Source organism: Cavia porcellus, unplaced genomic scaffold (assembly GCF_034190915.1).
Source record: "Cavia porcellus strain 051 isolate PalLab524CR breed Dunkin Hartley unplaced genomic scaffold, mCavPor4.1 scaffold_2, whole genome shotgun sequence".
Taxonomy (NCBI): Eukaryota; Metazoa; Chordata; class Mammalia; order Rodentia; family Caviidae; genus Cavia; species Cavia porcellus.
The window spans coordinates 89,357,610-89,384,143 of NW_026947485.1; the positions used below are offsets into that span (position 1 = coordinate 89,357,610).

The window sequence follows — 26,534 nt, forward strand, 5'->3', positions numbered from 1 at the left end:
TTGGTAATTTCTTCAAAGAGTATTTCCTTAACAATGCCTTGTTATTATATCCTAATCTCAGCCTGCTTAACCCCAGCAGGACAATAAAAGCAGGAAACCATTTTTATTGCTGCTATTTCAATTGTTATTATGTCCCTCACAACGTCTCACAGCAGTAGATCCCCAACTTGGTGTCTAGTCATAGGCTCTGGACCACCTCCAGAAAATCTCTAATTTTCACCTTTTTCTTTTCTTTAACTTTATTCTTTTTGGTATAAGAAAAAAAAAAAGATGACTACAGTACTTGCATGCATCAATAAAAGCATCAAGAATTTTAGAAAATGATTTAGTTCCCCCTCGGTGCAACAGTCTGTGACTATTTAGCATTTGTACAATACTGTTTCACTAAAAAATGAATGTGAGCCTTCATGAGGTCACGAGGCTGGAGTTCTGTTCCAGTTTCTACTCTCAAAATATCTCTGTGGAACCCTGGATGGCTCTGATGTCACTTGCTTGCAATTATATGCCTTGTACAATGAGTGAGTGGGACAAAGTACTCAGTGAGGATCATTCTAGAACTAAAGGGAGGAGAGAACTAAAAGGAGAACCAGAGAAGTTCCTTCCATGGCTTTGCAGCACAGGATCAGCCAGCAGCAGCCATTCTATGAACTGACAAGGTCCTCAGTTAAGGACCCAGTAATGGTAGCATGGGCACAAAAGGCCCCTATGCCAACCAGAGGTGGCAGCAGGTATTATCCTATCTCTGGCAAGTACTGAGACTTCTGGTAGTTAAAATGGTGTTAACATTGTCCCAGACAACCTTGCCATTTCCAAATAGGTTTGTACTTCACCAATGATGAAAAGTGACTTCTCCAAAACCCCCTAAGTGACAAGAGAAAAAAACCACATTGCTTCACATTGAAGTGGTAGCAGCTCCTGATTACTGATGCACCACTAAGCAAAGTTTTGCCAACAGCCAAATGTGCTCTAGTGCATGCACTTACAAAATAAGGGCATGTGGCACAACTCATTGGTTTGCACATATGTCTATGACATTATACAGTTCAGAAAGACCAATCCCTCTATCTATAGAAGTCAAGGGAAAATGGCTCTTTTTAAAAAATCCACATTTAAATGCCATATTGTCTCCCACCTAATTACCTCTGTCTTTGGTATACAGAAGGGGAGGAGGGACCCTGAATGCTCATTTTAAGTGCCATCTATCATCCGCTTAATTAATCACAAGCAAATCCTATTTGCATTTCAGGTGAAAAGAACATAAAAGAAATGAGACTGTCTTGACAAATGGGAGTACTGTATTTGTAAGGAATACGAATTTCCTCTCAAGCAAAAAGAATGTTTTTCACCGCAATTTATATTTCAGCCCCTGTGAAGATTAACCAAACTTCAAGTACCTGGTTTGAGTGAATGTCCCTTCAGCTGTCACACTAAAAGCCTGAAGACAACTTGTATGCACGAGGTCACATCTTGGCCCTCTTTCCAGGAACCACTAATGTTTCTGGGAGCTTTTATGTTAAAAGTTATTCCTTGCATTATTCCTCTATGAAGAAATTCCTCTATGAAGGAATAATGCAAGGATGTTCACAGCTATATTCAGATAAATGCTACAGAAATGATCAAAGCACTGCATATGAATGGAAGATAGGATTTTAAAGGCAATGAGGTATAAAAACAATGACTGCAACACTTGCATTCATCAATAAAAGCACCAAGAATTCTAGAAAAAAGACTTAACTCTTCATGAATGCAAATAAATATTTAGCATTTGTATAACACTGCTTCATTCAAAAAATGTCTACATGAAGCTGTGAGTTTGCAGCCCTGTTCCAGTCCCTGCTTTTGAAGGATCTCTGGAGGACCCTTGTGACTCCAGTGTCACTGGCTGGTAATACTATCTTTTGTACAATGAGTTGTATGAAGTGCTTAGTGAGGCTCCTCCTAGAACTAACAGGCTCAAACTTCCGCCTTATTCAATGAGTTATGTTCTAATTCTCCAAGCCTGAAAATTAGTGTCCTGTTTTTTAATATTAATAAAGTCAATTAACACAATAATCTAGGAGTTAGTGGTGTAGATAATCCAATGAAGAAACTCAACTAAAGCCATCTTATCTAGCATAAGAAAACAGGGATTGACTTTTCTATGGCAGGCTTTAGCTTTTAACTTTGTTTTATTTAGGTTGATAATAAAATTTGTTTACTTTCACTGCATGCACAGTCATGCAGGGAAAACAATTTAGAACCTTGACCAGCTATCAGAAGGGAGTGGTTTTCATTTGTCAGAGAAAATCCATATGAAGGCAGTGAATACTCTAGTAAGAATGGCAGCATTAAATACTCATTTATCTCAGAAGCAATCAAAACACAGTCCTGATGACTGCCAGTCAGGGGTACAGAGTGACATATTGCTCCACCTACACCCCCAGCAAGTGTGCATTGAATGCTCACTCCATGAGAGACACTATATTGCAACTAGAAAATAAATCTAGAAAGTAGACATTACAGTCCTCTTCTATCTTATAATCTGATGGACTGGAGAAAACCATAAAGCTATATTACTTATATACACTGTGACAGAAGATGAATAGAAACAGCAGTAAGCCAGGACCAGGGGGAAAAAAGACCACTTCAGATACGATGGTTGACCCAGGGGTCTTTTTGTGTCAGTACATGTAAGCTGAAACCAGCAGGATGTGGGGTTCAGTCCCATGGAGCGGGATTCATGAGAGCTAAAGTTTAGAGGAAAGAACATCTCCATGCCTGTTACATAGATTCCTCACTGTGAAACACCTGTCAACAAAGTGGGCCATACTGAAATAAGCCAGATATTACATAACTTCTTTTGCATGAGGTACCAAGGACAAATATTACATTACTTCTTTTACATGAGGTACTAAGAACAGTCCAATTCATAGGACAAATAGAAGAACAGTGGTTGCAAGGGGCTGAGGGAAAGGGACAAATGGAAGTTACTATTTAATGAGTATGTTTCAGTTTGGGAAGATGAACACTTTCTGATGATAGACGATAGTGATGGATCCTAATGATACAAATGTGCTCAAGGGGACTGAATTGTATACTCTCAAATGGTTTAAGATGGTAAAATGTATGAAATCTATATATGATTACAATTTTTTAAAGGCAGGCAAGAGGTTGGGCACCTAAGCATGCTTTCTGGGCTGGTGCACTTAGAGAAGCAGTTCAAAGACTTCAGGAAATAAAATCCTTCTTACACAAAGGGCTTATTTATTCATTCATTCATCATTCATTCATTCATTCATTTTAGGGTTTTATTTTCTCAGTATAATTTAGGCTGACCTTTAATTCACTATTTAGGACACATTTAAGTCTCAAATGTGTCTCAATCTCCAAAGTGCTAGGATTACAAGCATGAGCAGCCACACCCAGCAAATTTTAGAGGGGTGGATCTTATCAGGGGACATCTGACACCATACTGCTTCTGTCTGTACCTCTGTGTGTCCAGACCATAGCTCAAGAAATATTGCATCCAAGGAATGTCCTAGATGAGCAAAACTTGTGTACCAAAGAAATAAGGTGCCTTTAGCCCAGGCCCACTCTCTGATTTTTCATTTATATCCTGTCTTCCCATCTCTTTTAGAAAGTAGCATATATCTTCCTTTCCTTTTCTTTATACACAACACACACAAACACACACACACACACACACACACACGCACAACCTATACTGCAAGCTCATTTTACCTGTTGGTGTAGCATTTACATTTGTGGCCAGATGAATGTGCTATCTTTATTTTCTCAATTTTCTTTAAGCATTCATCATAGCAGAGTTATTACATAAACATTTTCTGAAATGCATTTATTCATTCATACATTCATAATGAATGAAACATATCCTCTTAGGCAATGGAAATACAGGAAGTAGTTTTAAAGCCACTGACTTCTACAATTTTATTCAATGTTCTGAGTTTGATTTTCTACTACAGTTTACAGTTCCAATTTTATCCAGTACAGTGCTTTCTTTTTTCCAAGTCAAAGACAGAATTTTCTATGAACCATGGATATGTAATAGTTATCTATTTCTCCATTTATAGCACTCATCATTTTAGAAGGTCAAAGCAAAATGCATTAGGCCAGAGGTTTTTTTAAGGTCTTTTTTCTTGATGAAAGTGAAAATGGGGATAGCTCTCTGTGAGAAGACAAATGCCCCCCCAGGGAGGCACTGCAAATCCTACAAGAGCCTCAGACAAGAGTAGGAGGGAGCCCAGTCCTCTAAGGAAAACCTAGGTCCTAGCAACTGGGACACAGGTGTAAAACATTGTGGAAAGGCAAGCACACAGCAGTGACAGCAGGCAGAGACAACTGCTTCTCCCACCAAATAGGAAAAGATTCATTTGTTCAACTCCTTGGCTTGGGCTTCTTGCGGTTGAGCACTGTGCTAACTGCTGGAGATGCCCTTGTACTCCTGAAGCCAAATTTTTCAAGTGCACAGGGTCCTACTTGACACAGAACAGATGAATGCAATACCTGATGGATGTGTGAAGTCAAACTTCTAGAATCCAGTAGTCACCAGTCTGCTCCTACCTCTACTTGAGTAGGAAAGCAGATCAGTAAATTTCTCCTGCTAGAACCAAAAAAAAAAAGCGTTTCCAGGAAATGAGCTTCCAACCCAAGCATATGCCTGGCAAATGGAAGAAGAGTGAAAGCCAGGATTCCTAATATTCTCCAGGGCTCCCTTAAAGTGTGGTCTTCCTTGCCACCTAAAAAGTACTGAGACGACCCAACACTTGAAGTCTCCATCTCCTATGCAGAGAGGTTGCTTCATTCAGTACTTTCTCAAAAGTCTCTACACATCCTTCTTCAGCAACAGAACCCTGATCCACCAATCCACAAATGCTATTTACAAGGTTATAAAAGTGAAAGGAGAGGAGCAGGGAAGAGGAAAGAAGGTTCCAGAATGAAGCTGGGTCAGTCTTCTTTTGGGAGTGTGGGGAGACAAAGCCTTTCCTTTTCCCTTTGTGCCAGGGATATCTCTCATTTATTTGGAGACAAACCTCCGAATGCTACTTGAATGCATTAAAAGCATAATAACACAATCCAGAGAATTGTTTTTGCTATATTTTTAAACTTTCAGTGTTCCTGGCTACCTACAGCTGAACAAGAACAGGTAAAAGATCTCCCTGAAATAAAAACAAGGTAGGGAGTAGACAACCACTTGGGAGTTCACCAGGGTCCCATGGAGAAAAGGGCAACTGCCTAGTGCAAGGTAGTTTGGTATCAATGCAGTAATTTCTGGATAGCTGCCAATGCTAAGGTTAAAAAGCAATATTACAAGGCTTCTATGATGACAGCCTACTGGGAGACATTTGTTGGAAATTGCTTTGCCTATCATTTAGTCAGCAAAAAAAGCCCACAGTACTAGTTACGCTCCAACTCTGTTGAGTGTGCATCTATAAATGATTCAAATTGTAAGCACATAAAGCCCCCATACAGGTAGATGTAATCACTATAAAAGCCTGGAGCCTCAGCCCTGTTCTTTCATATTGATAGGCCGTATAAATTTTCACCATATGTTGCCCAATAAGAAGCATAATTATAAAAGAAAGTATATTCTGAGTTTTAAATTCAACTTTTGAAAATGAAAGCAGAATGACTTTTTGGTAGCAGGCAATAAACTTTTCGGCAGTTACATTGTGAAAAACTGACACTCTAAGGCGTATGGCAGCACACAGACCAAGTGAATTTTAACTACAACTTTCAGTCGACAAGAAGGAGCCACTCACGCATTGCCAGGGGAAAATTACAATGTTTTAACTAGACTGTCTCCTTAAGTCTCCAAATACTTGAAAACATTTTAAAATGAGCTAAAGCATGTAAAAGAAAAACAAATGCCTATTATTTCAATGAGCAGAGTAGGGTGAACTAGTCAGTTTTCAGTTCATAGGAGATGGCTAGAAGTTGTCTGGCTACACTCTAGGGACAAACTGAGGTCTTCCTTTCTGTTTTCCTGCATGATTTAAGGAGCTAGTGACTTGGACCTTTTGTTTCCACTGATATAGATACCTCCTTGCAAAGGGACTCCAAATCCTTGATTCCATAGACCAAGCAGGAATATGCACCTTAAAGCAAACAAATGTATTGCAATCACAGACGAAGTATTTGGGTGGTCACCCATATGACAGTGATGCCGTACTTGCGAAAAGAGTAGGGTTTCGCTTGGACTCTTGCCCTGGACTTCTTGCCTTCTTGGCATGGACTGCTCTTCAGCATGACCACTAAACTATGACTACCCAGCCCAGATGAGATGGTAACCCCATCAGCTCCTTTCAGCATCATCACAAACCATGCCACTGTGATTTATGATCTGGGGAAGGATCAATGAACTGGCTAAGGGAACACAGATTTGTGCTTTGTTTGGAGGTTGAATCCACAGACAGCATATGAGAAAAGGCAGACTAGTGTACCTTTATACTGGTGAAAATCCCCACTTTTGAAGCTGTCTGAGGTCTCCCTCTGGCATCACCCTGAGCTCATCACCCTCATAGAAGCGAAATCAAAGAAAAGCCCAAAAAGTTTGAATGAGTGTAAGTCTGGGTACATCACAATGCTAAGATTCAAAGTGGCCAGTGAGGCACAGCTATGGAGGTTAAGAAGGCAAAGAACATGGAAAGTTTCTCCTTCAGTCTCAGTAAAACCTAGAGTAATTGAGACAGCCCAGAAGACTATGGGCAAGTACATTTTCTATGCTCAAGCTTCCTTCTAAATGATCAAGAGAGGGCAGAAACAGCTGGCATCTGGGAATCAAATCTCCACTGCCTTTGTGCAGCTCCAGCCCCAGACCCTCCCCACGCACAAGCCAAACCCTCTAACAAAGAGCTCTTCATTGATCAAGCAGGAAAAACCATATTTGTGAGACTAATTTTTAGAAGTTACTGAAGTGGGCTGAAAAAATGAAAGCCAAGGAGATTACAAAATAAAAATAGACTTTTTTATTATTGAGGCATTTTAAGAGCAATTATGCTGCTGCAGTCATAACAGCCACTTGTGCAAACAGCAGGTCAGGAAAGTACAAAAGACTCCTGCCACCTCAACACCCACTCCAGGGGCGATTAAAGTTTGGGGAGAGGAAGAAAAGAGAAAGATTTTTAAGACTTTATAGGGGTTTTCTAGTTGATTCTTAAAAAACTATTAACATATTCTTTATCACTCAAAGAAAAATAAAACCAAATACACTCTGGAGAGATAAAGTGCAAAATAAATTACACATTTTATAAAAGATAAAAGGTTTCATCTAATCCTAAATTCACAGAAATGTCACCAATCCCTCACCATTAATTACATCTATTTTGTATTTTCTGATGTAGCTAGCAGAGAAGAACTGGTTCCCAAAAAGCATAAATCCTGCTTTCAATGAGGCGATGTTGCATCCTATAATCTAGGCAGAGAGGGCAGAAAATCTTTAAGCCAACCCTGGCATGGTCCCTCTTGTGCTGCAACCTGCTTCCAGATTACCTGCCTCCCACGTTTCCCTGGGCCAGCCTTGTTCCCAAGCCAACTTGAGAGTCAACATTCTATAAAAAGAAGGCTCATTATAAAGCCTTAAGTGAGGAGCTGTAGGATGCCTGGTGAATTACTAGTAATTTGTTGTCTCTCAATCTGCTGAATATGCAGAAAGCAGTTTCTAAATATTCCAATGGATTTGTTTTAGTATTTACAAACTGAGTCCGTTAGGCAGATCGATGTTGTCAAAGTTGACTGATAAATCAGATAAAATATCTAAAAATAACACCATGAATATTTTCCCTCCAGACAGTCAAGCAAACAAAGCCTTTTCTGATGAATCATTTCTGACCCAGCTCCCTTACCAGGTCAACTGGAAACCCCAACTCGTGCAGATGAATCCACTAGACACTGTTAAATATTCTAATTTGTCCAGAAGAAATCAAAAGGGAGTTTGAAAGGTCAATTAAAATTTCTGTCATAGTTCTTTTGTCCATAAGTGATGAAGTGTACAATATTTACCTGTCTCAAGACCTGGGCTTTTTGAAAATTTAAGTATTCTAGTGGATACAGAATTACCCTGTATCCATGGATTATCAATACTCAATAAGTAGAAACAAAATTAATGAACAACTTTGATTTTCTGCTTGGATGATTTGACCTTTAGCCTACTTATTCACACACCACAGGCACTGGTAATTGTTTGCTACATGCCTGAATTAAGAAAATACTTCAGCATTTAGAAGACTGAATGGTGGCTCATTCATCACTATATCAATAGCTTCATCTTAATTTCCTACACAGACTGAACAGAAGATCCACTTCTGAAATTTCTCACTCATTATGACTTCTTTTTTTTTTTAATTTTATTTAAGGAGAAAAAATTTAAAAAAGCAGAAAAAGGGTACAAGTTATACAGAATTTCAGAAAAAAAATAAACAGTAGGAAATCACTAGTTAATGGATTACATATTGTCATCTTAGAAATATTTGTTCAAGTTACAAAATTAAAGCATATAAAGTGGACATTCAAACAGTGAGACTGCAAACAGTTCTGTTCAATGATCCAACAAAACTCAGTAATATCATTGTCTATCTTATGCACTTAAATATACATGCAGTTATATCGTTTAGAGCACTTTCTTTTCCTCTCTTTTGTACAATGACTATTACACATTTTGGGTTTTATTACTCCCATAGTTCTTATTACTTTTTTGGAAGAGAATAAAACCAAATGTGACATAACAGAACAGAGTCAGTCAAATCAAAAGGGTGGACATAATAATGTAAAAACATAATACAAGGTGATCAACAATGGTTACCATAATGCCTCCCGCTATCTCAAATAGACTTCTGACCAACATCTTGCTACGTTGACATAGGAAAGGAGGGCTCAGAAAAGTGAAAAGACACTTGTAGGCCATGTAGTTTCTAGAAGCAATTCAACATAGACAGAATAATGCAAAAGCATCCAGAAATAATAAATAAATGAACAGATGTGGCTCCATTCCAATAAAACTTGATTTAAAAAAAAATCAGCATGTAGGCCATAGTGAGACAAACAGGAAGCAACAGATGCTCTTGTTTTCTCATTAAAGTCAGAGTGGGGTGTGACCATAGTTATCATATCCTTTCCTTTCACTTTTCTTTGATCCTCAGCCCCAGCTGCAGAATGGACTGCAAGACCTTGTTTCAGCCTCTTCCCATCACTCGTGAGGTTGCTCTGACAGCAGGTACATCTTGCTTGTCACACACAGAAGAACCTCCTTGAACCCTAGCACTCTGGACACTAAAGCTATAGGTCTGATGCTGAACTGTGCCAGGATAGCTTCAGGAGTGCTGGATATTCTTTACCCACTTGGACCAATCACAGGTCTGCAATGTGAACCAAACAGCAAGGTCAAATTTTATCCAATCAAGGACCTGCAGTTACTGTATAAGCAGCTCTCAGATTAGTCTAGGAGGGCTCCCTCTGGTGCATTGACTTGCGTGGGCTGCTGCATAGGTCCTGTTAAAATAAAGCCAAACTCTGGCAGTCCTGAAAATCTTCTCATGATTTACTTCTTGGATAGTGTAGGCTCAGAAAGTCCTGTAAATCTACTCAGGATTTCTGAGTAGTACAGATGGCGCAGTTGCTTTAAATTAAAGAGCAATAAATACTAGAGGTTGTTACTCCTGAGAAGCTATGGAGATCAATAGCCAACAAAGATAAATGACAGAGAACAACTACTGGTACAGTCAACCAATTCACAAGCTGGTGTTGGATAGCAGTGCTTGGCAAAGACCAACAGCCAATAGCAGTATTAACCAACAGCCTCTAGCATTAACTGGTGTCCACTAATGGCAACAGGGCTGCTAGCAGAACTATGCTCAGCCAATTCACGATTTCTTCTTGATGAACAAAAGAATACTCAACTTCTTGATGATAGCAGTTTGCCAAATTCTGTACTAAAGTAATTCTTTCTCTTCCTCATGACCAACTTTAGAAAACAGCTCTCTCACTGAAGCTTCCTTAATACCCTCTCAATGAATTCTTCCTACTTTAAACTATCAACTTAGTTCTTTTTGCTATAGTATCACGGTCAGATTGAGTCCCAAAACAAATCAGACAATCGATTTTGTACCTTTCAAACTGATAGCATTTAAATGTTTGTTAAATGTGATGGTTAATCCTAATTTATCAACCTGATTGTCTTGGAAGCTGACCAGATTAGCCAAGCATGCTTCTAGGTGTGCTTGGGTGGGTCATGCAGGCATGACCTTAGACCTTGGGTATTTGGCTCCTTCCTCTCTGGCACTGTTTCCCTGCTCTGATTCCAGTTTCAATAAACCAAGCACCTTTGCCCCATCAAGTCCTTCCACCTTAAAGTTTCTCTCTTGGAACCAACTGAATATAGACTGAATCCCTTGAATCTATGAGACAAATTAAACCTTTCCTTCTTTAAGCTGTGGGTGTCAGTTTCTGTGTCACAGTGACAGGAAAGCTGACTAATACACTAAACATTCTTGTAGAATGTCACTGCAGAAAAGGACAAGAGGAAACCACGGTGGAGCAAACTGCCCTGCATAATTACCAGCAATTCAATTGAGACCCAAATTCATAAACTTTATTCAGTGAAACCTGCTAGTTCTCAGCTAATCATGCCATTGTTATTAAGTATATTTACTTAGTAGAAGGCAGTACAGAGGACATCGTGGTTAAGGGTGGTTAAGGAGAGGATTAAAATCTAGTTAAGGAGGAAGATACAAAAGGCACAAGGTAAAACAGAGTAGCATGCTTATAGCCACCGTTGAACATCATCATCTTACTACAAAGGGGAGGTTCCATCCTTCCTTTTGCAGATAAGAACATTTAAGCACCAACAGTGATTTCCCTCATATCACACAGTGATCAGATAGAGCTTCTGAATACCATTCTATTGTGGCATGAATTTGTATCCTAACATTTTCTAGATTTTATGAATAAAACAGAAGAGTCAAGGGTCTGGCATGAAGAATTTAAGACATTGCTAGTCCACACAAGACACTGAGACTCTGACCATGTTCCATAGGGGAGGGGGCGTCTCCTTTCATAGAACAGAATGGTGATATGTACCTTCAAAGTGGTATCCATCTTTCTAAATCTGTAACAAGTTCCCTTTCAGGAGTGCCCTCACTGCCAGACTCTAAACCAGCAACCCATATACCCACCATGATAGATCCAATTAGCCACCAATTCACTGAATATCTATAATATTTCACGCTGTGGAAATAAAAAGATGAATAAGATGGGTCTTACACACAATAAAGCTATTAATCAAGTGGGGTTAACCTGCAAAGCCCCAATCTACTAATCTGAAAGCCAAATCCTTTTTCTCATACGGATTGGCAGCACCATGACCTTTGGGTTGTTTCCAAAAGTCTCACGTGCACAAAGGATACTGCAGAAACTGTAATAAGGCATTCAAGTAGGAGGCCTTCCATAAGGAGTGGGATAAATGCAACTTGAGGACCAAAGTGCTTGAATTCCAACCTTGACTCTACCAAATGGTGTGATTTGGAGCAATTCAATAAATTTCCCTGAATGTCTCTTTTAACCAGAAATTGAGATAAATAGGGCTCATTAACTTGACAAGTTCTTCAAGAGTACTTTTTATGTGGATGGCCTTATTCTGGATATTGGTTTCTGAGAATGAATAACACAGCCACAACCTTGTATTTATATTCTAGTTGGAGAGAGAGGAAATAAATGAAAAATAATTTCAAATAAATTGAGTACTACTGTAGCTTCCTAAGATAGCTGCACTTAAGTGGTATAAATCTAATAGTCTATACCACAAAACTTTGTTTTTTCAGGGTTCTGGGGCCCAGATTATCAGAATTTAGATGTCGACAGGGTCAGATTTCCTCTGAAGGATCTAGGGGAAATTTTTCTTACGCTTTTTCAGCTTCTGGTGACAGCACAACTCCAAACCTGTCAGTGTCTTCATAAGGCTATCTCCTCCTTCTAACAGGGACCACCAGTCACTGGATTTACAACTACTTTAAATCCAGGACTTTAACTCAGTATTAGCTATTCTCATCTGAGTTTTTGTGCTGCAACCCCCAAATTTGTATGTTGAAATCTAGTCTCCAATGTGCAAAAAGATGGGGTCTTTGGGAAGTGATTGGGTCATGGAGGTGGAGCCCTCATGAATGGCATTAATGTACTTATGAAAGAGGCATCAGAGAGCCTTGTTGCCCTTCCTATCTGGTGCAAACCCAACTAGAAGGGACCATTCATGAGCCAGAAATAGAAATCAGCACACCAAATCTGCCAACACTTTGATCTTAAAATTCCCATCATCCCAGGTAATGAGCAATAAATTTCTAATTTTTATAAACCACCTGATTTATGATATTTTATGACAGCCGCCTGAGTGAACCAGCACAATCCTGTTTCAAAATAATGTCACATTGTGATGTCATTTCAGAAGTCAGGTCCTCTTGTCACACACCATGCAGACATAAACTGGAATAGGGGAGAGGAAGGTAACAGCACTATTCACACTATTATCAGTGCTACAAATGAGAGAGGAAATGAGATAGTATGCACAAGGGGTACAACTTTAGCCATCATGGCTGATCAAGACCAAGAGGCTACAGGAGGAATGTTCCAGAAGACTTCGGCATGAATGAGCTTGGACAATAGGTCCAAGGCAACAAATGGAGACATGAGGAAGAGACTGAGCAATGTGAGGTGGGAGATACCAGGGGAACAAGGGAGACCTAAGAAGTTCAGGTGGCTGGCTCCGGATACTGAAATCTCAGGATCCTGAGACCAGAATGTGGTAGAAAATCACTAAAGCATGCATTAACTGCCACATATCAGGGCTAAAAGGCTGACCTTGTAACCTAACCATCAAAGAGAGTGGGTGGTCCAACACCAGGAAGCCCCAAATCACAGCAGACCTCTGATCAGAGTACATTAATTTATAGCCTATCTCCTCAATTCCCCCCACACTGTACAGATGGTTTCCTGATGCAGGATATTAACTTTCAGCAGCTGGAGGTCCCTAGCCTCCAAGCTGGCCTAAAAGGTTTCCCCAGGTTTGGATAAGCCTCAGATAAAGAGTTGAACTTTTGTAGGCTTATGAGAACCGCACATACAATCCTTCAGAGACTCACTTATCACGAACTTTAATCCACCTCAAATAAAACCTGTGCGCACAGACATAGTCTCCCACCCATGACTGTTTAATAGGGAAGCAGAACAGCTTTGTCTGTTCTGCAAAAGCGTCTTCTGTTTGCACTGCACCCATGGATTTAATTTCCAAGATTTACATTTTAATTCCTTAAGATATTTAGGAGATAAACAGATAGAGTCTATGGTTGAGATGGGATCCCTTTCTGCAAAGGCACATGCATTTTCCTATTTCCCAAGTCCTTGCTTCTTTCTCTCATGAAATTTCATCAGATTTTCTTCTCTATCTTCAAGTTTTCTCTCTATCTTCTAGCTTTCTTCTATCTTTCTTGCCTCTGGCCCCTGGGAATGTGCTCTTTTCACTTTGGACCCAGGCTATTTGTTCACCTATAGAAATGAAGTAGTGTTCCCTCAAACTCATGTCCATCCTGACCCCTAGAACATGATTTTACTTGAAAATAGTATCTACGCAGGTATAATTAAGACATTGTCATAATGGATTAGGAAAAGCTCTAAAGTAATTTTGGGTTTAGAAGAGGGTACAGAGGACACACAGAGACATACAAAGGGAAAGATCACTGATGATGAAGAAAGAGATGGGAGTGATGCAGCTATAAACCAAGGCCTGCTGAGAACTACTAAAAGGCCAGCGAGGCAAGGAAGGTTTCCTCTTAGAGCATGCTCTCACTGCAGGTTCTCAGTGACTTCTCGGACTTCTGATCTCCACAACTAGGAAAGGATACATTTCCATTTGTTTTAAGCCACCCAATCTGTGGTCATTTGTTACATGTCCTAAGTAACTGCAGCACCCACGTGCAGAGCCAGCTCTGTGCCATCTCTTGCACATTCTGGCCTATAAAGTGTTCACAGAAGGTCTGCTTCTGGACCCCAAGCCCTGGCTCCTCCTCCGTTATAGTCTCCTTCTGACTGACTTGTTCCCTTATGGCTACAGAGGACACATTCTTTGTTATTTACATAAATGGCCACAACTGGAAGAACTTTTCTTTTTCTCAATATTTTATTCCTAAGTTTTCATGTATTATCAAAATGGGTGAATTTTACAATGAACACTCATGTATCTACCACTACAATTGCTTTATCATGTATTTACCCATCTATTCAACCCTCTATCTGTCCAACACCATATCCATTTTATTTTTTGGATGTGTTTCAACATAAATTGCAAACATCAGTACACCTTTGACTCTAAGTGCTTCAATGGCTACATCATTCACCAGGATTCAATATTTGGTCAGTTTTTTCCTTTTAAAATATACCAAAAAAATGAAATGCACAAATCTTACATGTACCTTTGAGTTTTGACAAATGCATAGAGCTGCATAGCACAAACCTGATCAAGACTGAGAACATTACCATCAGTTAAGAAGGTTTCCTCTTGCCTCTTCCAAGTCAGTCCTCATTCCCATTTCCCCAGAAACCATGTGCTGAGTTTTCCCATCATAAATTAGTTTTAAGAATTTCATAAAAATGGAATCATACAAATTCCTCTTTTGAGAAAGGCTTCTTTCACCCTGTCTTTGAACTCTATCATGTTGCATACACTAATATCTTTCTCCTTTTTATTGTTGAATGGTATTCCAATATGACAATTCCACACTTTATCTTTTCTCCACTGGGCCATTTTCAGATTGGGGCTACTATGAACGAGGCTGTTATAAAGACTTGTGTTCAAGACTTCTTGGACAGATACTTTCATTTCTCAGGGATGTGACAGGGATACCTTGCCCAATCATGGCACTTTTTATTCTAATCCATCAGCAAGCCCAATTTTATCTCTAGTCCTCAAAGACACCTACGTAAAGTAATCATTAAGAATTCAGACAATTTTCTGGTCTGAAATCTGACTCTGTTCTTCCCTAGCTATAAGACCTTCTGCAAAGTAAAACTAATTAGGTTTCCTGAATTTATTTTGGTGTCTGAAAACTGGGGACACAGTGATTAGTAAGTGTGTGCCCCTCATAAAGTTTTTCTTGGCTGACTTGAGTTGATTTAAAACATCATAAGCTATAAATATTTATTGAACAACAAACACTTATTTCTCAGTTCTGGAGATTGAAACCTGGAAATCAGGATGCCCACAGGGTTTACAGATGGCCAGCTTCATGCTATATCCTCATATGACAATGAGCAAAGTGCTGTCTCTTCTTATCAGGCTACTAACCCTTTTCATAAGGAAGCCACTTTCATGACTTAATTGTCTTCCAAAAGTCCCACTCCTAGCGTACACATTAGAATTAGGATTTCTACCCACAAGTTTTGGAGGAACACAAGCTGTGTGGACCATTTCATGTCCCTAGTACACACTAAGCCAAGAAGTAAACATGATCTTTATATTTTGTCACCCAACATACAACATGGACCATTGTGTGGTAATCTATGCACAAGATACAATTTTTTTTTTTTTTCAGACTCAACAAGCTACAATGTCTTTCTTGGACTTTCTAGACCTAGTCTTAACTTTGCTGCCCAAAAAAGTACTTGTTAAAGTTATCGAAAATATCAAGTTTTTTTTTAACAGACTGACATTTCATCAACTCATTGACACTGCATTCATTCTGCTGACCAAGAATGCTGACTAGCTGATTAGTAGTTCTTAGTAACAAAATGAGTCCTAAGAAAAATAGCCATTACTAATCACTTAGAAAACAAAGTCTTACGACTTATACTTGTTTGGGGGCAATAAACAGGCTGTAAAGGCTCTATAACAGGCCCTATCTGACCCCAAGCCTGTCAGGTTCCTCACCCTCTAAATATTCTATAAACACACCGCGCATGTATTTGTCTCTACCTATTTGGACTGTCCTCTCCTAGTCTCATACAGCTCCAGGGCTAGATCTGCCCCCATCCAGCCCACTCTGACCTTCCCTTTCCTGCAAATGCCCTTAAAGGCCACTCTTTCGGCAACCCAGGGGGCTTTTCCATCTCTTAAACTCTCATCCTCCTTAAGTACCCACAGCACAAGGAGCAGCAACATAATCCACAGACTGACCAGCCTTGCACCTCTGGTCTTCAGTGACGTCATCAGCTCTTGGATGACAAGTAATGTATACGAAGTCTCTGGAGCCCCTACTCATCCTGTGCACAAACTCAAGTAGATTTGCTGATTCATTTAGCCCCAAACACAATCTCCTACTACCACCACCAAAACCAGAATGGCAGTGGGGAATAGAATAAAGATTTTGAGCAGGGCATAGTGGCGCACGCCCATAATCCCAGCACTGGGAGCCTGAGGCAGAAAGATTGCTGCAAATTTGAGATCAGCCTAGGCTACAAAGTGAGTAAAAGGCCAGCCTGAACTGCATAGAAAGATCTTGTCTCAAGAAAATGAAAAAATTTGAATCATGATTTTTGGACTCAAGGCTGTATGACTTTTTACTTGAATGCCAATATGAACGTGTATTACACTGTCAGTATCCCGCCTCAACTTCTAAAAGTGCCTGGAATGTCAAAGAGAAACTCTTTGTGCATACATACCGACACATACATGTATGCACGCACATACCCACCACAGCTACACATAACCTGCTGATTCCCCTGAGCCTTTTCTACTTTTATCAAGCATCTACTGAGCACCTACTATTTGCTCAGCCCTGAATTTGCTCAGCTAAGGATTCAACATAAAATATGAAATTTCTTCTTTCTGGGAGCTCAATCTTGTGTTAAGGCCAGACAAACAGATCATGACAAGTGTGAAAAGTGGTGGTGGAACATGGGGAGGAAACAGGCAGGATCAGAGTGGAAGGCAGAGCTGTGAGGTTGCATCAGTCAGAGGGAATCCAGCAGAGAGGAGGCAGGGTGAATTTTGAAAACCCAGCATGAGCAGCAACGTAGCTAGGACAGAAGCCAGGAGGCACCTCAATAACCTCAAGGAAAGATGGCATAGTGGCAGTGAATATTGAAATAAACAGACAGAAGAGGCCTTTGTGAAAATGAGAGGAGCTCTCTCACATGCATCGGAAGAGAAACACCCATGACTAGGACACTACTTGTCTGAGGGTGGAGAAAGCAATTAAGATAAACAAACACATATCAAGGGTACAGAGGTAGGGACAAGCATGTGGAAGAACAGGAATCCATCTGGTCTTTCCTTATGGGGATGCACAAAGAGAGACAGGGAAGGGGTGCTAGAAATGGAGGCAATGCTGTGGCTTGAAAAAAATGAGAGCCAGTATCCAGCACAAGCAGAGGAACATGTCATCAAATTCACTGTCAAGTGTGAAGACCAAGGCAGAAATACTAAGTCTCACAATCTTACTTCAGGACAAACTTGGAGATTTGAAGAATGGCTCTATCTTGATCCCCAAGAAAGAGCAATCAATCTAAGATGGACAAGGGGTTAAACATTCAATAGTTGGACTATTACAAAGAGACAACTTGTTTGTCCCTCGCTTGCCCAGGCTATGGGAGAAAATGCAAATACCTCTGCTCTGAAACAAGGCCCCAAGCAATTAGCCTCTGCTTTTGTGCAGGCTCTAGCTGAGAAAACTGGGAACTAGAACAGGTTTAGTAAGCATAAGGAGAAGCCTGGGATTGATGTAGAAGCAAATAAATTTGCCATCCCATATCTAGGCAGTTATGTTAGGCACTGGAAATGGCCAAGAATCTGTGATTCTGTCCCAGAGAGAGTAGATAAAATTATTTCTATAGGAGTCAGGACACAATAGAATGCAGAAGCTGAAGTAATACTACCCAGGTATTTCTCTATGGAATGTGAATTTCCAGGAGGCTAGAGTGATCCGTGTGGTAACTGACTACAGCAGTAGTGGCAAACCTTTTAGAGCTTTCAATGATACAAACAGCCCACTGTGGTACACATAGCATAGGTTTGTCACCGACTGGACTTACACACTTGAATAAGCACTCCTGCAAGTACACCTGATATTTACAATTATGTTTACATACATGGATTAGTAAACACATGTATATTTCTTTGGTCTGTCAGGTAAGAGGACCAACAGAAATGGCACCTCAATACAAAAAAGCATATTTTAGCACTCAGATGTTTCTTGTATTATTTTCATACAAAGGAACCAGTAATGACTGATTAACTGTAGGGTTGAAGTGGAATACATGCCTGGAGAATCCTGTAGGGCCCTAATGTAATCACAGAAATGCTCAAAAACATTTTTGATGGCTAATATATCAAAGGGTCATAGAATCCACTGAAGAGATTTCAGTGGCCAAAGCTGGAACAATTTGAGCAAGAAAATAAATAAACAGTATTGGATTGTAATGTAAAGTATAAGACAAATAGCCTCAAGTCCATAATGACATAAATAACTGAGTGAGTTACTAAATGGCAACCAAAACTCTGGTGCAGAATAATCTATGTATGTAGTCTGCCCATGAGGTAGAGTGTAAGTTCTCACTCCTCCCAGCTTTCCTTCCAAAGAGTACAATGTGCAAAGAGGAGAAAGTATTAACTTCACAGAAGACAAACTTGACAAGTAACTTCTTCAGCTAAGCAATCAAGATTAATATCAATAGTCGCACATCATGTTTGTACTACATGCCCTTGATAAGTGATGAAAATGGCACTTTTGTCTCTGTAATCTTCCTTCCCCAAATCCATGTGGTCATAAGTAGACAACACAAACATTCCAAAAAAGGAGCATCCTACAAGACACCTGAGTAATATTGCTCAAAACAGTCAAGGTCCTTCCAAAACAAGCGCAATCTGAAAAATAATATACTATAGTCTGAATACTGGTCCCCTCAAAATTTGTATGTTAAAACTTAATGCCTAGTATAATAGGATTAAGAGATGCAAAGTCCAAAACCAAGATGCATGCAGATTTAATGTCTATTCAGTCTCACTGTGTTTCAGATGGCAGAAAAATGAATCCCTCAAGCCTTTTGACAAGGGCACTAAGTTCATTCATGGGGGTAGAACCTGCTCACCTCCTGAAGTCCCCACCTCTAAATACTATCATGAAGCTAGTAATAGGGAAAACTGGGAACAGAAACACTCTTTCCTATCATCTTAATTCTCATAACTCTAAAAGTATTTGATGAAATAAAATTTATCAATTAAAAAATAATCCTGGCTGTTCTATTCATAGTTATATAGCCATCACTAGGATCAATTCCAATGTATGCCTCAGTTTTGTCCTTGGTGAACTGGTGCTACTAGTTATAACTTCCTCATAAAATCTTATGGTAAACTTAACAATAAAGTGTAGCATATTACTCAAGTCAAATGCTTGGAATACAAGGGGTATCAAATATTGGCATTATCCCAGTAACAATTTTAAAAAGACAAATCAGTCTTTGTAGCAACCATATCAAAAGAAGACTCTAAAAGCTCTCCCTTTTACTGACCAGGTAATTCTGAAATGTAAGTTACTGGGGAAAGAGGCTCCTTAACAGTTGTCTTAAACTCGCACTTTTGGATTAAAATAGGCACACAACGAACTGCCTGCCATAAGGAAAGATCCACCACAAGCTCATCTGGCAGGGAACAGGTAGCTGTGTACAACCCAGAACGTGATAAGGCACAGCATCTCAGCAGATGTTATTATTCAAACCAGGTTATATTTTTCCTCATCTCATACACACATACAAAGTGGATATATAAAAAATTAAATAGTAATGTCATTCAATTTGTGCTGGAAAGATGAATGTATCTCCTACACGACTCAGAATGATCTGATTCCTGATAGGATAAAGAGTTGATATACATACACAGCAATCATTAGCATATACAAAGTGTGACCAGAGAAGCAATCAATTTCTACCACATAGTGTTAATGCATTTCCATTTCCTAATTAACCATCACATAGCAACTTAGAAAGTTTGCCTGAAATGGTAACAGATTTAATTTACACAAATCCTATATTCATTAAAAAAACTCATAATGTAAAACATTATCAGAGGGACCATAATGCATGGCTTTCTTTAAAATAGATGGATTTTCTGAAACAAGAAAACATGAAATCAAGCCCCAGAAGTTTGCCACTTAAGTCTGAAATACACAAAAGAGCTCAAGTCAAGCTCGTTGGTCATTATAAATGGCAGTGGTCCTGTCACCATAAGTCCACCCCAACAATTAACAAGTTTGGCTCAGTCGTCAGCAACGAACTATAATTTACTGTGCTCTTCAGTTTAATAAAAGTATTGGCATGTACTGTGAATTCCAGTATTCATCCACATGGGGAAGAGCTGATGTTTAAAACAGCCATGTGCATCAGCTAGCTGCACTTCTAAACCTTAGTTCTCAGCCACTAGGGAAGCTTCTGCTTTCACCCTGGTCCTCCAGAGAATGGCCAAAACTTCCACTAAGAACATAGCTCTAACTCTATTAACTCCAGTCCACTTAAAATTTCTCAAGATAGAACACCAGTAGGAAGCCAACAGTGTCAGAGGTCTTTTCAACTCTCACATTTTACAGGTGAAAAACTGAGGCCAGAAGGCAAAACACCAAAGACAGCAGCCCTGCAGCAAGCAAAACAGCGATCCTCTGAGAACTGGCTACTGATTGGAGAAAAGAGGACTTTCCAGTCACGGTTAGGTTTAGTTTGTATAAGCTTTATTAAGAACTTAAAAATTGTGAAGATTTGCATACTCTCCCAGATCTCTGGCTGCTCTTGAGAATCATGGGTATCGGTTCATTGTGACTACTACCTGACCTTATCTGTGGAGCTGCAGAGTGACTGCCCCAGACAACTGGACATGAGGTCTCAAGGGACCACAGTCCTGCTCACAGCAAGCACTTCTTCCCTTGTTGCCAAACGCCCTGGAGATGATAGAATTTGTTATTCTTCCTTTATGCCATACTCAGCAAAAGTAAAAAATACAAGCATGAGATATTTTTTCTCATAGACAGCCATCGTTGACTGGTATCCGTGGGAGTTTGACTCCAAAACTCCCTGAAGAAGCTAAAATTAAGAACACTCAAACCCCTTACATAAAATTATATATATATATATATATATATATATACACATTTGCATACAAACTAAACACATATACATTGCCTGTATGTTTTAATCATCTCTAAATGACTCATAGTACCTCAAACAATATAAGTGGTGTAATAGTTGTTACATTATTATTTAAATGATAGTGACAAGAAAAGTAAGTCTGCATATGTTCAGTATATACAAAACCAATGCAAGCCTGATAACATTTTCCATCTTCAGCTTCTTGTATCATGCATACATTGAACCCCAAATTGTGGTGTGCCTACTATAATATTTGTGTACACTAGAGAAAATATATGTGTGTAAAATGTAATATAGACAATATACATATGTATGTATGCCCTGGAGAGTAGTGGCTTTTAAAAGCTAAAGACATACATAGAAACATTTCAGTGATATCTCTGTAGAGTATAACTTGACAAGTCTAAGAGAAAGTGTGAGTCATAAGCTTAAGAATTTCCAAGATAAAGTAAGCAAAAAGCTGGCATCATCTCCTGTTTCATAGCCCAAGAGAGTAGAGATTCAGGAAGGGCAACAGATAGGACCTTAGTCCAATCAGCACTCTGCCTAGGTCCTGGTCTCATGTATCGCACACCATCATTGTGCATTTTTACAGCAGTCAGAATGAGACCACACCGTTCTTCTGTTGAAAAACCACAGCCCTTCTCCAGTCCACAAACTCCATATCTTCCTCATTTTTTGGTAACTCCATGCAGCTCGCTTTTGCCACACTCCATGATACACCTACTTTACCTTTTCATTCCTGTCTGCCATTCTCCTAGATTGTCCAATAACTGATCCATGAAGTCAGTTCTTGGCCACACCTCTAACATGGCCTTCCGTGCCAACAGCATTATCACCCTTAAAAAGTATCTTCATTATTCTTTCTGAATTTATCTTGTTTAATTTCTTTGCATGTTTGGCTATCAAATGCTCCCACACTAGATTTGTAAGTTGCATGAGAAGAAAACTTTTACCATTCTTGTTCAATTCCATGTCCTCAAGGTACAGAAAGTGCCTGACACATACTTACCAGATGCAGGATACACGTGTTGTGCTCTGTGCTTGAGATATATTACAAACCACCTGAACTGGAGGAGCATGAATGAGCAAGATGATGACTCCAGGTTAGAACCGAGAAGAAGGAAAGGCTTTGCCTTTTTTGTCTAAGTCTTTCAGGGACTTCAGTTGACAGTGCACAGAAAATTAACTCAATGGTAAAATCTTTATACTACACCCACTTAGGTTTTAAAATGCTCTACTGAGTGATATTGCTCTGATTTCTAACGCACTCGCTTGGTTTCTGTTCGATTTCAGAATCAAGGTTTAGTCTGTGGATGAGCATTCAAAAGGTGCTTCAATAACTTCAAATGAAGCATGAATGGGTTGGGGAGATTTAGCGTGTGCACTCTAGTGATTGGCATAAAAGTGCTCTAAAGCTTGAGATTCTAGACACATGTGCACACATAGTATTTCAAATTGCATTTGAAGTTGTGAAGAGCAACTGTATGGCACTTTGGAACTTCGGAGAGCTACCCAATGGCTCCTGAGCTCCATGCACGATGGGGGATGTAGGTCAGTTAAGCCTCCTTGAACACATGGCCTTGTGACCCTAGATTTCTATTTAGAAAGGCCCAGTTGCAGACTCACCGGCCCTTGACTGCCCTCAGACGCTGTGGTCTCAACACCACAGTAAGTGGCATTTATAGATGAAAGAACAAAAACACTTTATTGCAGGAACACATTTCCCCATTCATGCACCAGGGATATAATGAAGAAAAACCCAGCAGTAGCTGCTATGCTGTCACCTACTGTAACAAGATTGATCTGTAGTGAAATAAAAGATAATATGATCCAGAGGAAATAACTTGTGTTTCCTCTGAGAGAGTCTGATATTGTCAACTGCAAGCCTGCTTCCCTCTTCTGCCTGCCACAGTGCACAGCAGCACAAACATGCAAGCACTCCTCCTGGCAGACAGGCCTCCTCCCTTCACTGCCGGAAGCACACATTTGCAAAGCAGCACCTTGCTACCTGCGCAACACCATGTCCAAGCCAAAGCAAGCAAGTTCTGGATGCCCGGGGCACACTTCAGAGGGAGAGCAGGGCCACTCCAAGCTGTCATTGTCTATAAGAGAGGCTTCAGAAGATAACTGAATGGTGTCTGTTCATCTGAAATCATGTACTTTTCTGCTTATTTCTAGCACCACTCACTGCCTCCATGTTTCAGGTTAGAGACACGATTCTAGCACAGAGTTTCCAGCCCAGAAGATGTTATAGAGATCAATGTTTGAGATTCTGTCTATAAGACACAGAACATTGTATGGAGCATTATTTTCATAGGCAGAATGGTCAAACACAAAGGTCAGGAGGGAGTGCCAGATGATGAACTTGCAACCCTTATTTCTGAGAATGCTTCTCCATATGAAGCAGTCCTATAGGGCCAGAACCATATAAATAATTCACAAAGACAAATTCAGTTCTCCCCATTGAAATTCTAGTAATATCTTACTGGGGAGCTGCCGCCCACCATCACACAAGGCAATAGGTAGCTCTTGGCTTCCGTCTCTGGCAGATGCTATTAAGTCTCAATAGCCAGTGATTTGTGGATGATTATAACTTTTGCTCTGCATATCATTGCTACTGACAGGCAAATCCCATTTATCGAATGGCATGACCGATGGAAAAAGGAGGCAAATTTGACACAGGCAGTCTGATAAGCCATTTTTATACCAGTTACAGCACCCAGGAACACTCATCACTGTATGTAGAAAAGCCAAATTGGATACAAGACTTTTCTAGTTCCCCTTTGCCTGGAGCATCAAAATACATATTCTAGAAAGACTTTCCCAACTTAAGCATTTTGTGTTTCAAGGAGAGAAATGTAATTCAGCATTAGGTGGTGTTTGCATTTCAGTTTATAGAAAAAAAATTTTCCTCCCAGAGCGGCTCACTGCACCCCCAATTTGTCAAGAAAAAAAAAACTCGCAGCAGCAATGGGTCCTGACAGCAGCACTTTCATTACATGAACAGTCATGGCACCTTTTCAATTTTGCTCATCTCTTAGTCTCTAGCCAAATGGAACTTATTACTTATAGCTTGTTGGGATTTATGAATTATTTATAAAAGTAGGTCTATGACTCCAGACTCTTAAAAGACAATACAACAGAACCCTCATTGTTACTCACAACTGTGCTTCTATCGGAGAACAGACATTCTCCATACCATGTACTGCATGTTTGGGGTGAAATAACAGTTGGGGAAACACCAAGCCTGTAAGAGTACTTGGAAGCTATTTATGGAATGGCTGGTTGTATTTTTAAACTAGTCACTTTTATTCTAAGCCAGCCTTTGGTTCCCAGAAAGACACAGCAGACGTTTGCTACAAACACACTGCTCGGTTTGAATACAAACACAGAAGACCTGCCACTTCCACCCAGTGGTTTCATGTTGGGATGAAAATGCAGTTCCCCTCTAATGTGTCTAGAATGCTTCATGAGTTCATGACCCATGCATGACTCTCCTGCCTCCAAGAGCACAGTGGCTTTGTATCCTAACTGGAGGCTAAAACACAGGCCCCAAGTCACCATGTGGACTTAAATTGTGGTTTCCTGCTCCTAGAACACACAATTTTGGCTGGAAAAACAAATGAGACTGAACAACCTCGCCTGCAATCGCAAACTCACTTAGGTTGTGAAGCATAACTGGGTTGAAGGGAAAAGTGTGACCATGGTCTTGCCACACCTTCATAGCAGAGACGTGTTTGCTCAGCAAAAACACAAAAACATACTCACCAGCCCTGACATAAGAGCCCTGAGGACAAGTACCTTGTGCTTGAGCTACCACCAGAGATACCTGCTCCTCACCAGTCTCACTAGTTATACAATGTCCTCCACTCCTGCTGGGACCCAGTCATAGACCTTGCCCATTCACCCCTGTACTAATTTCCCAGCTCTCCCCAAGCTTGGTTCAGAGGAAGAAGCAGAGACCAGATAACAAAGGTCCACTGACTCTCCAGATCAGTGTCCTTATAGCGATCCCTAAAGTCCGTATGACATGTCCACAGGTAAAGCAAAGGCACAGAACATTAAGAGCGCAGCCATGGAAGAGAAAGCACAAAGCAATAAAACTTACTTACCTTGCTGAAAAACATCTGCCAGGAGGGAAAAAATGTGGGGGAAGGGAGGGGAGAGAATGGGAAAAATACTGTTAATAATGTTGAAAAGGATAATGTGATAATCAGCTAATACATGCTGAATGCTAAGCACCCTTTATACAATATTCCCTTTAATGCAGGAGGCTGTTGTGGAAGAAGACTTCCCAGATCTAAATCCTAGCTCAACACTTACCGAACTTTGTGACCTGCAGCTTCCCAAATCACAAAATAGGTTAAGCATAGTGGATACAGTAAACATGTAATGTCACATATTTAAGAGTTTAGAACAATATCTAGTACACAGTAAACACAGAAAATCATTATTAACACTGATATCTTTACAATAAACTTATATAGTAGGTTCTATTATCATTTTCATTTTATAGATGGGGAAATTGAGGCCACAGTAGAGCAAGTGAGGCTCAGGATTGAACTACTAAACTGCCTAACTAATTTACAAATAACAACAATAACCTCAATGGCACATAGAAAGAGCTTACGAATATAGTTGCATATTGAAATCATGTAAACATGTCTTCATAGGAAATCCTAGGTCAAAGTCTGTTAGAAAGGTAAAAATATTAATTATTTGTTTTTTTTAGAGAAATATTGGAGATGATGCTATATGCCAAGCACTCTGGCACTAATAACATCTCACAAAAAAGCCAAAGTCACCAAGAGTTACCACTAACATAACTTCTAATAGCATAAATACAGTCTGACTGTCACTGAATTTTGTAAAAATGGACTGATAAAGCCCGAATTTCTCTTCTGTTTCTGGCATTGTTGCTTGACAGCAATTATGGGAGTCATTCACACTGTACCACACAGTAGATCATTCATTCTCATGGCTACAAAGAATTTCACTGTGTAATTATACTGCAGTTTACTTCTCCATTCCAGTGTGGTAGTTCCTTGGGTTATTTCAATGTTGCAAATTAAGAACTGTGATGAACATTTTCATACATATCTTTTGGTAAGCATATGTATGCATGCCGGCTACTCCTGGACATCTCTGATGTGCACTTGACCCTGTCCTGTTAATAGTGCCTCTCAATCACCCCGAAAGCATTCTCATCTTCTCACATTTTCTCACTTAATGGCTTTAAGACAGAGAGGATACCAGGAGAGACATACACAGCACCCCCAAGACAGCAGCTACTGTCTGCTCTGCTGGCCAGACAATAAGTTGGCAAAAAGGCCTAAAAGGCAGTTGAATAATACAATGCATACACTATATAATATACATGTTAAATATACATTCTTTGATCCATCAATGCTACTTCTAAGACTTTAATC

At 39.8% G+C, this 26,534-nt stretch overlaps 1 protein-coding gene across 3 annotated transcripts in view; it reads right to left on the reverse strand.

Annotated features, from left to right (window-relative positions):
* Gfra1 (GDNF family receptor alpha 1) overlaps nt 1-26,534 on the reverse strand; it is a 201,315-nt gene that overhangs the window by 119,098 nt on the left and 55,683 nt on the right. For 2 of the 3 annotated variants that reach the window (XM_023561417.2, XM_003479324.5), the window contains exon 5: nt 25,218-25,232. The exons of the other annotated variant lie outside the window; for it this stretch is intronic. In XM_023561417.2, the coding sequence (XP_023417185.1) occupies nt 25,218-25,232 (15 nt within the window). The remainder of the gene's footprint in view (nt 1-25,217; nt 25,233-26,534) is intronic. 3 annotated transcript variants of the gene reach the window in all.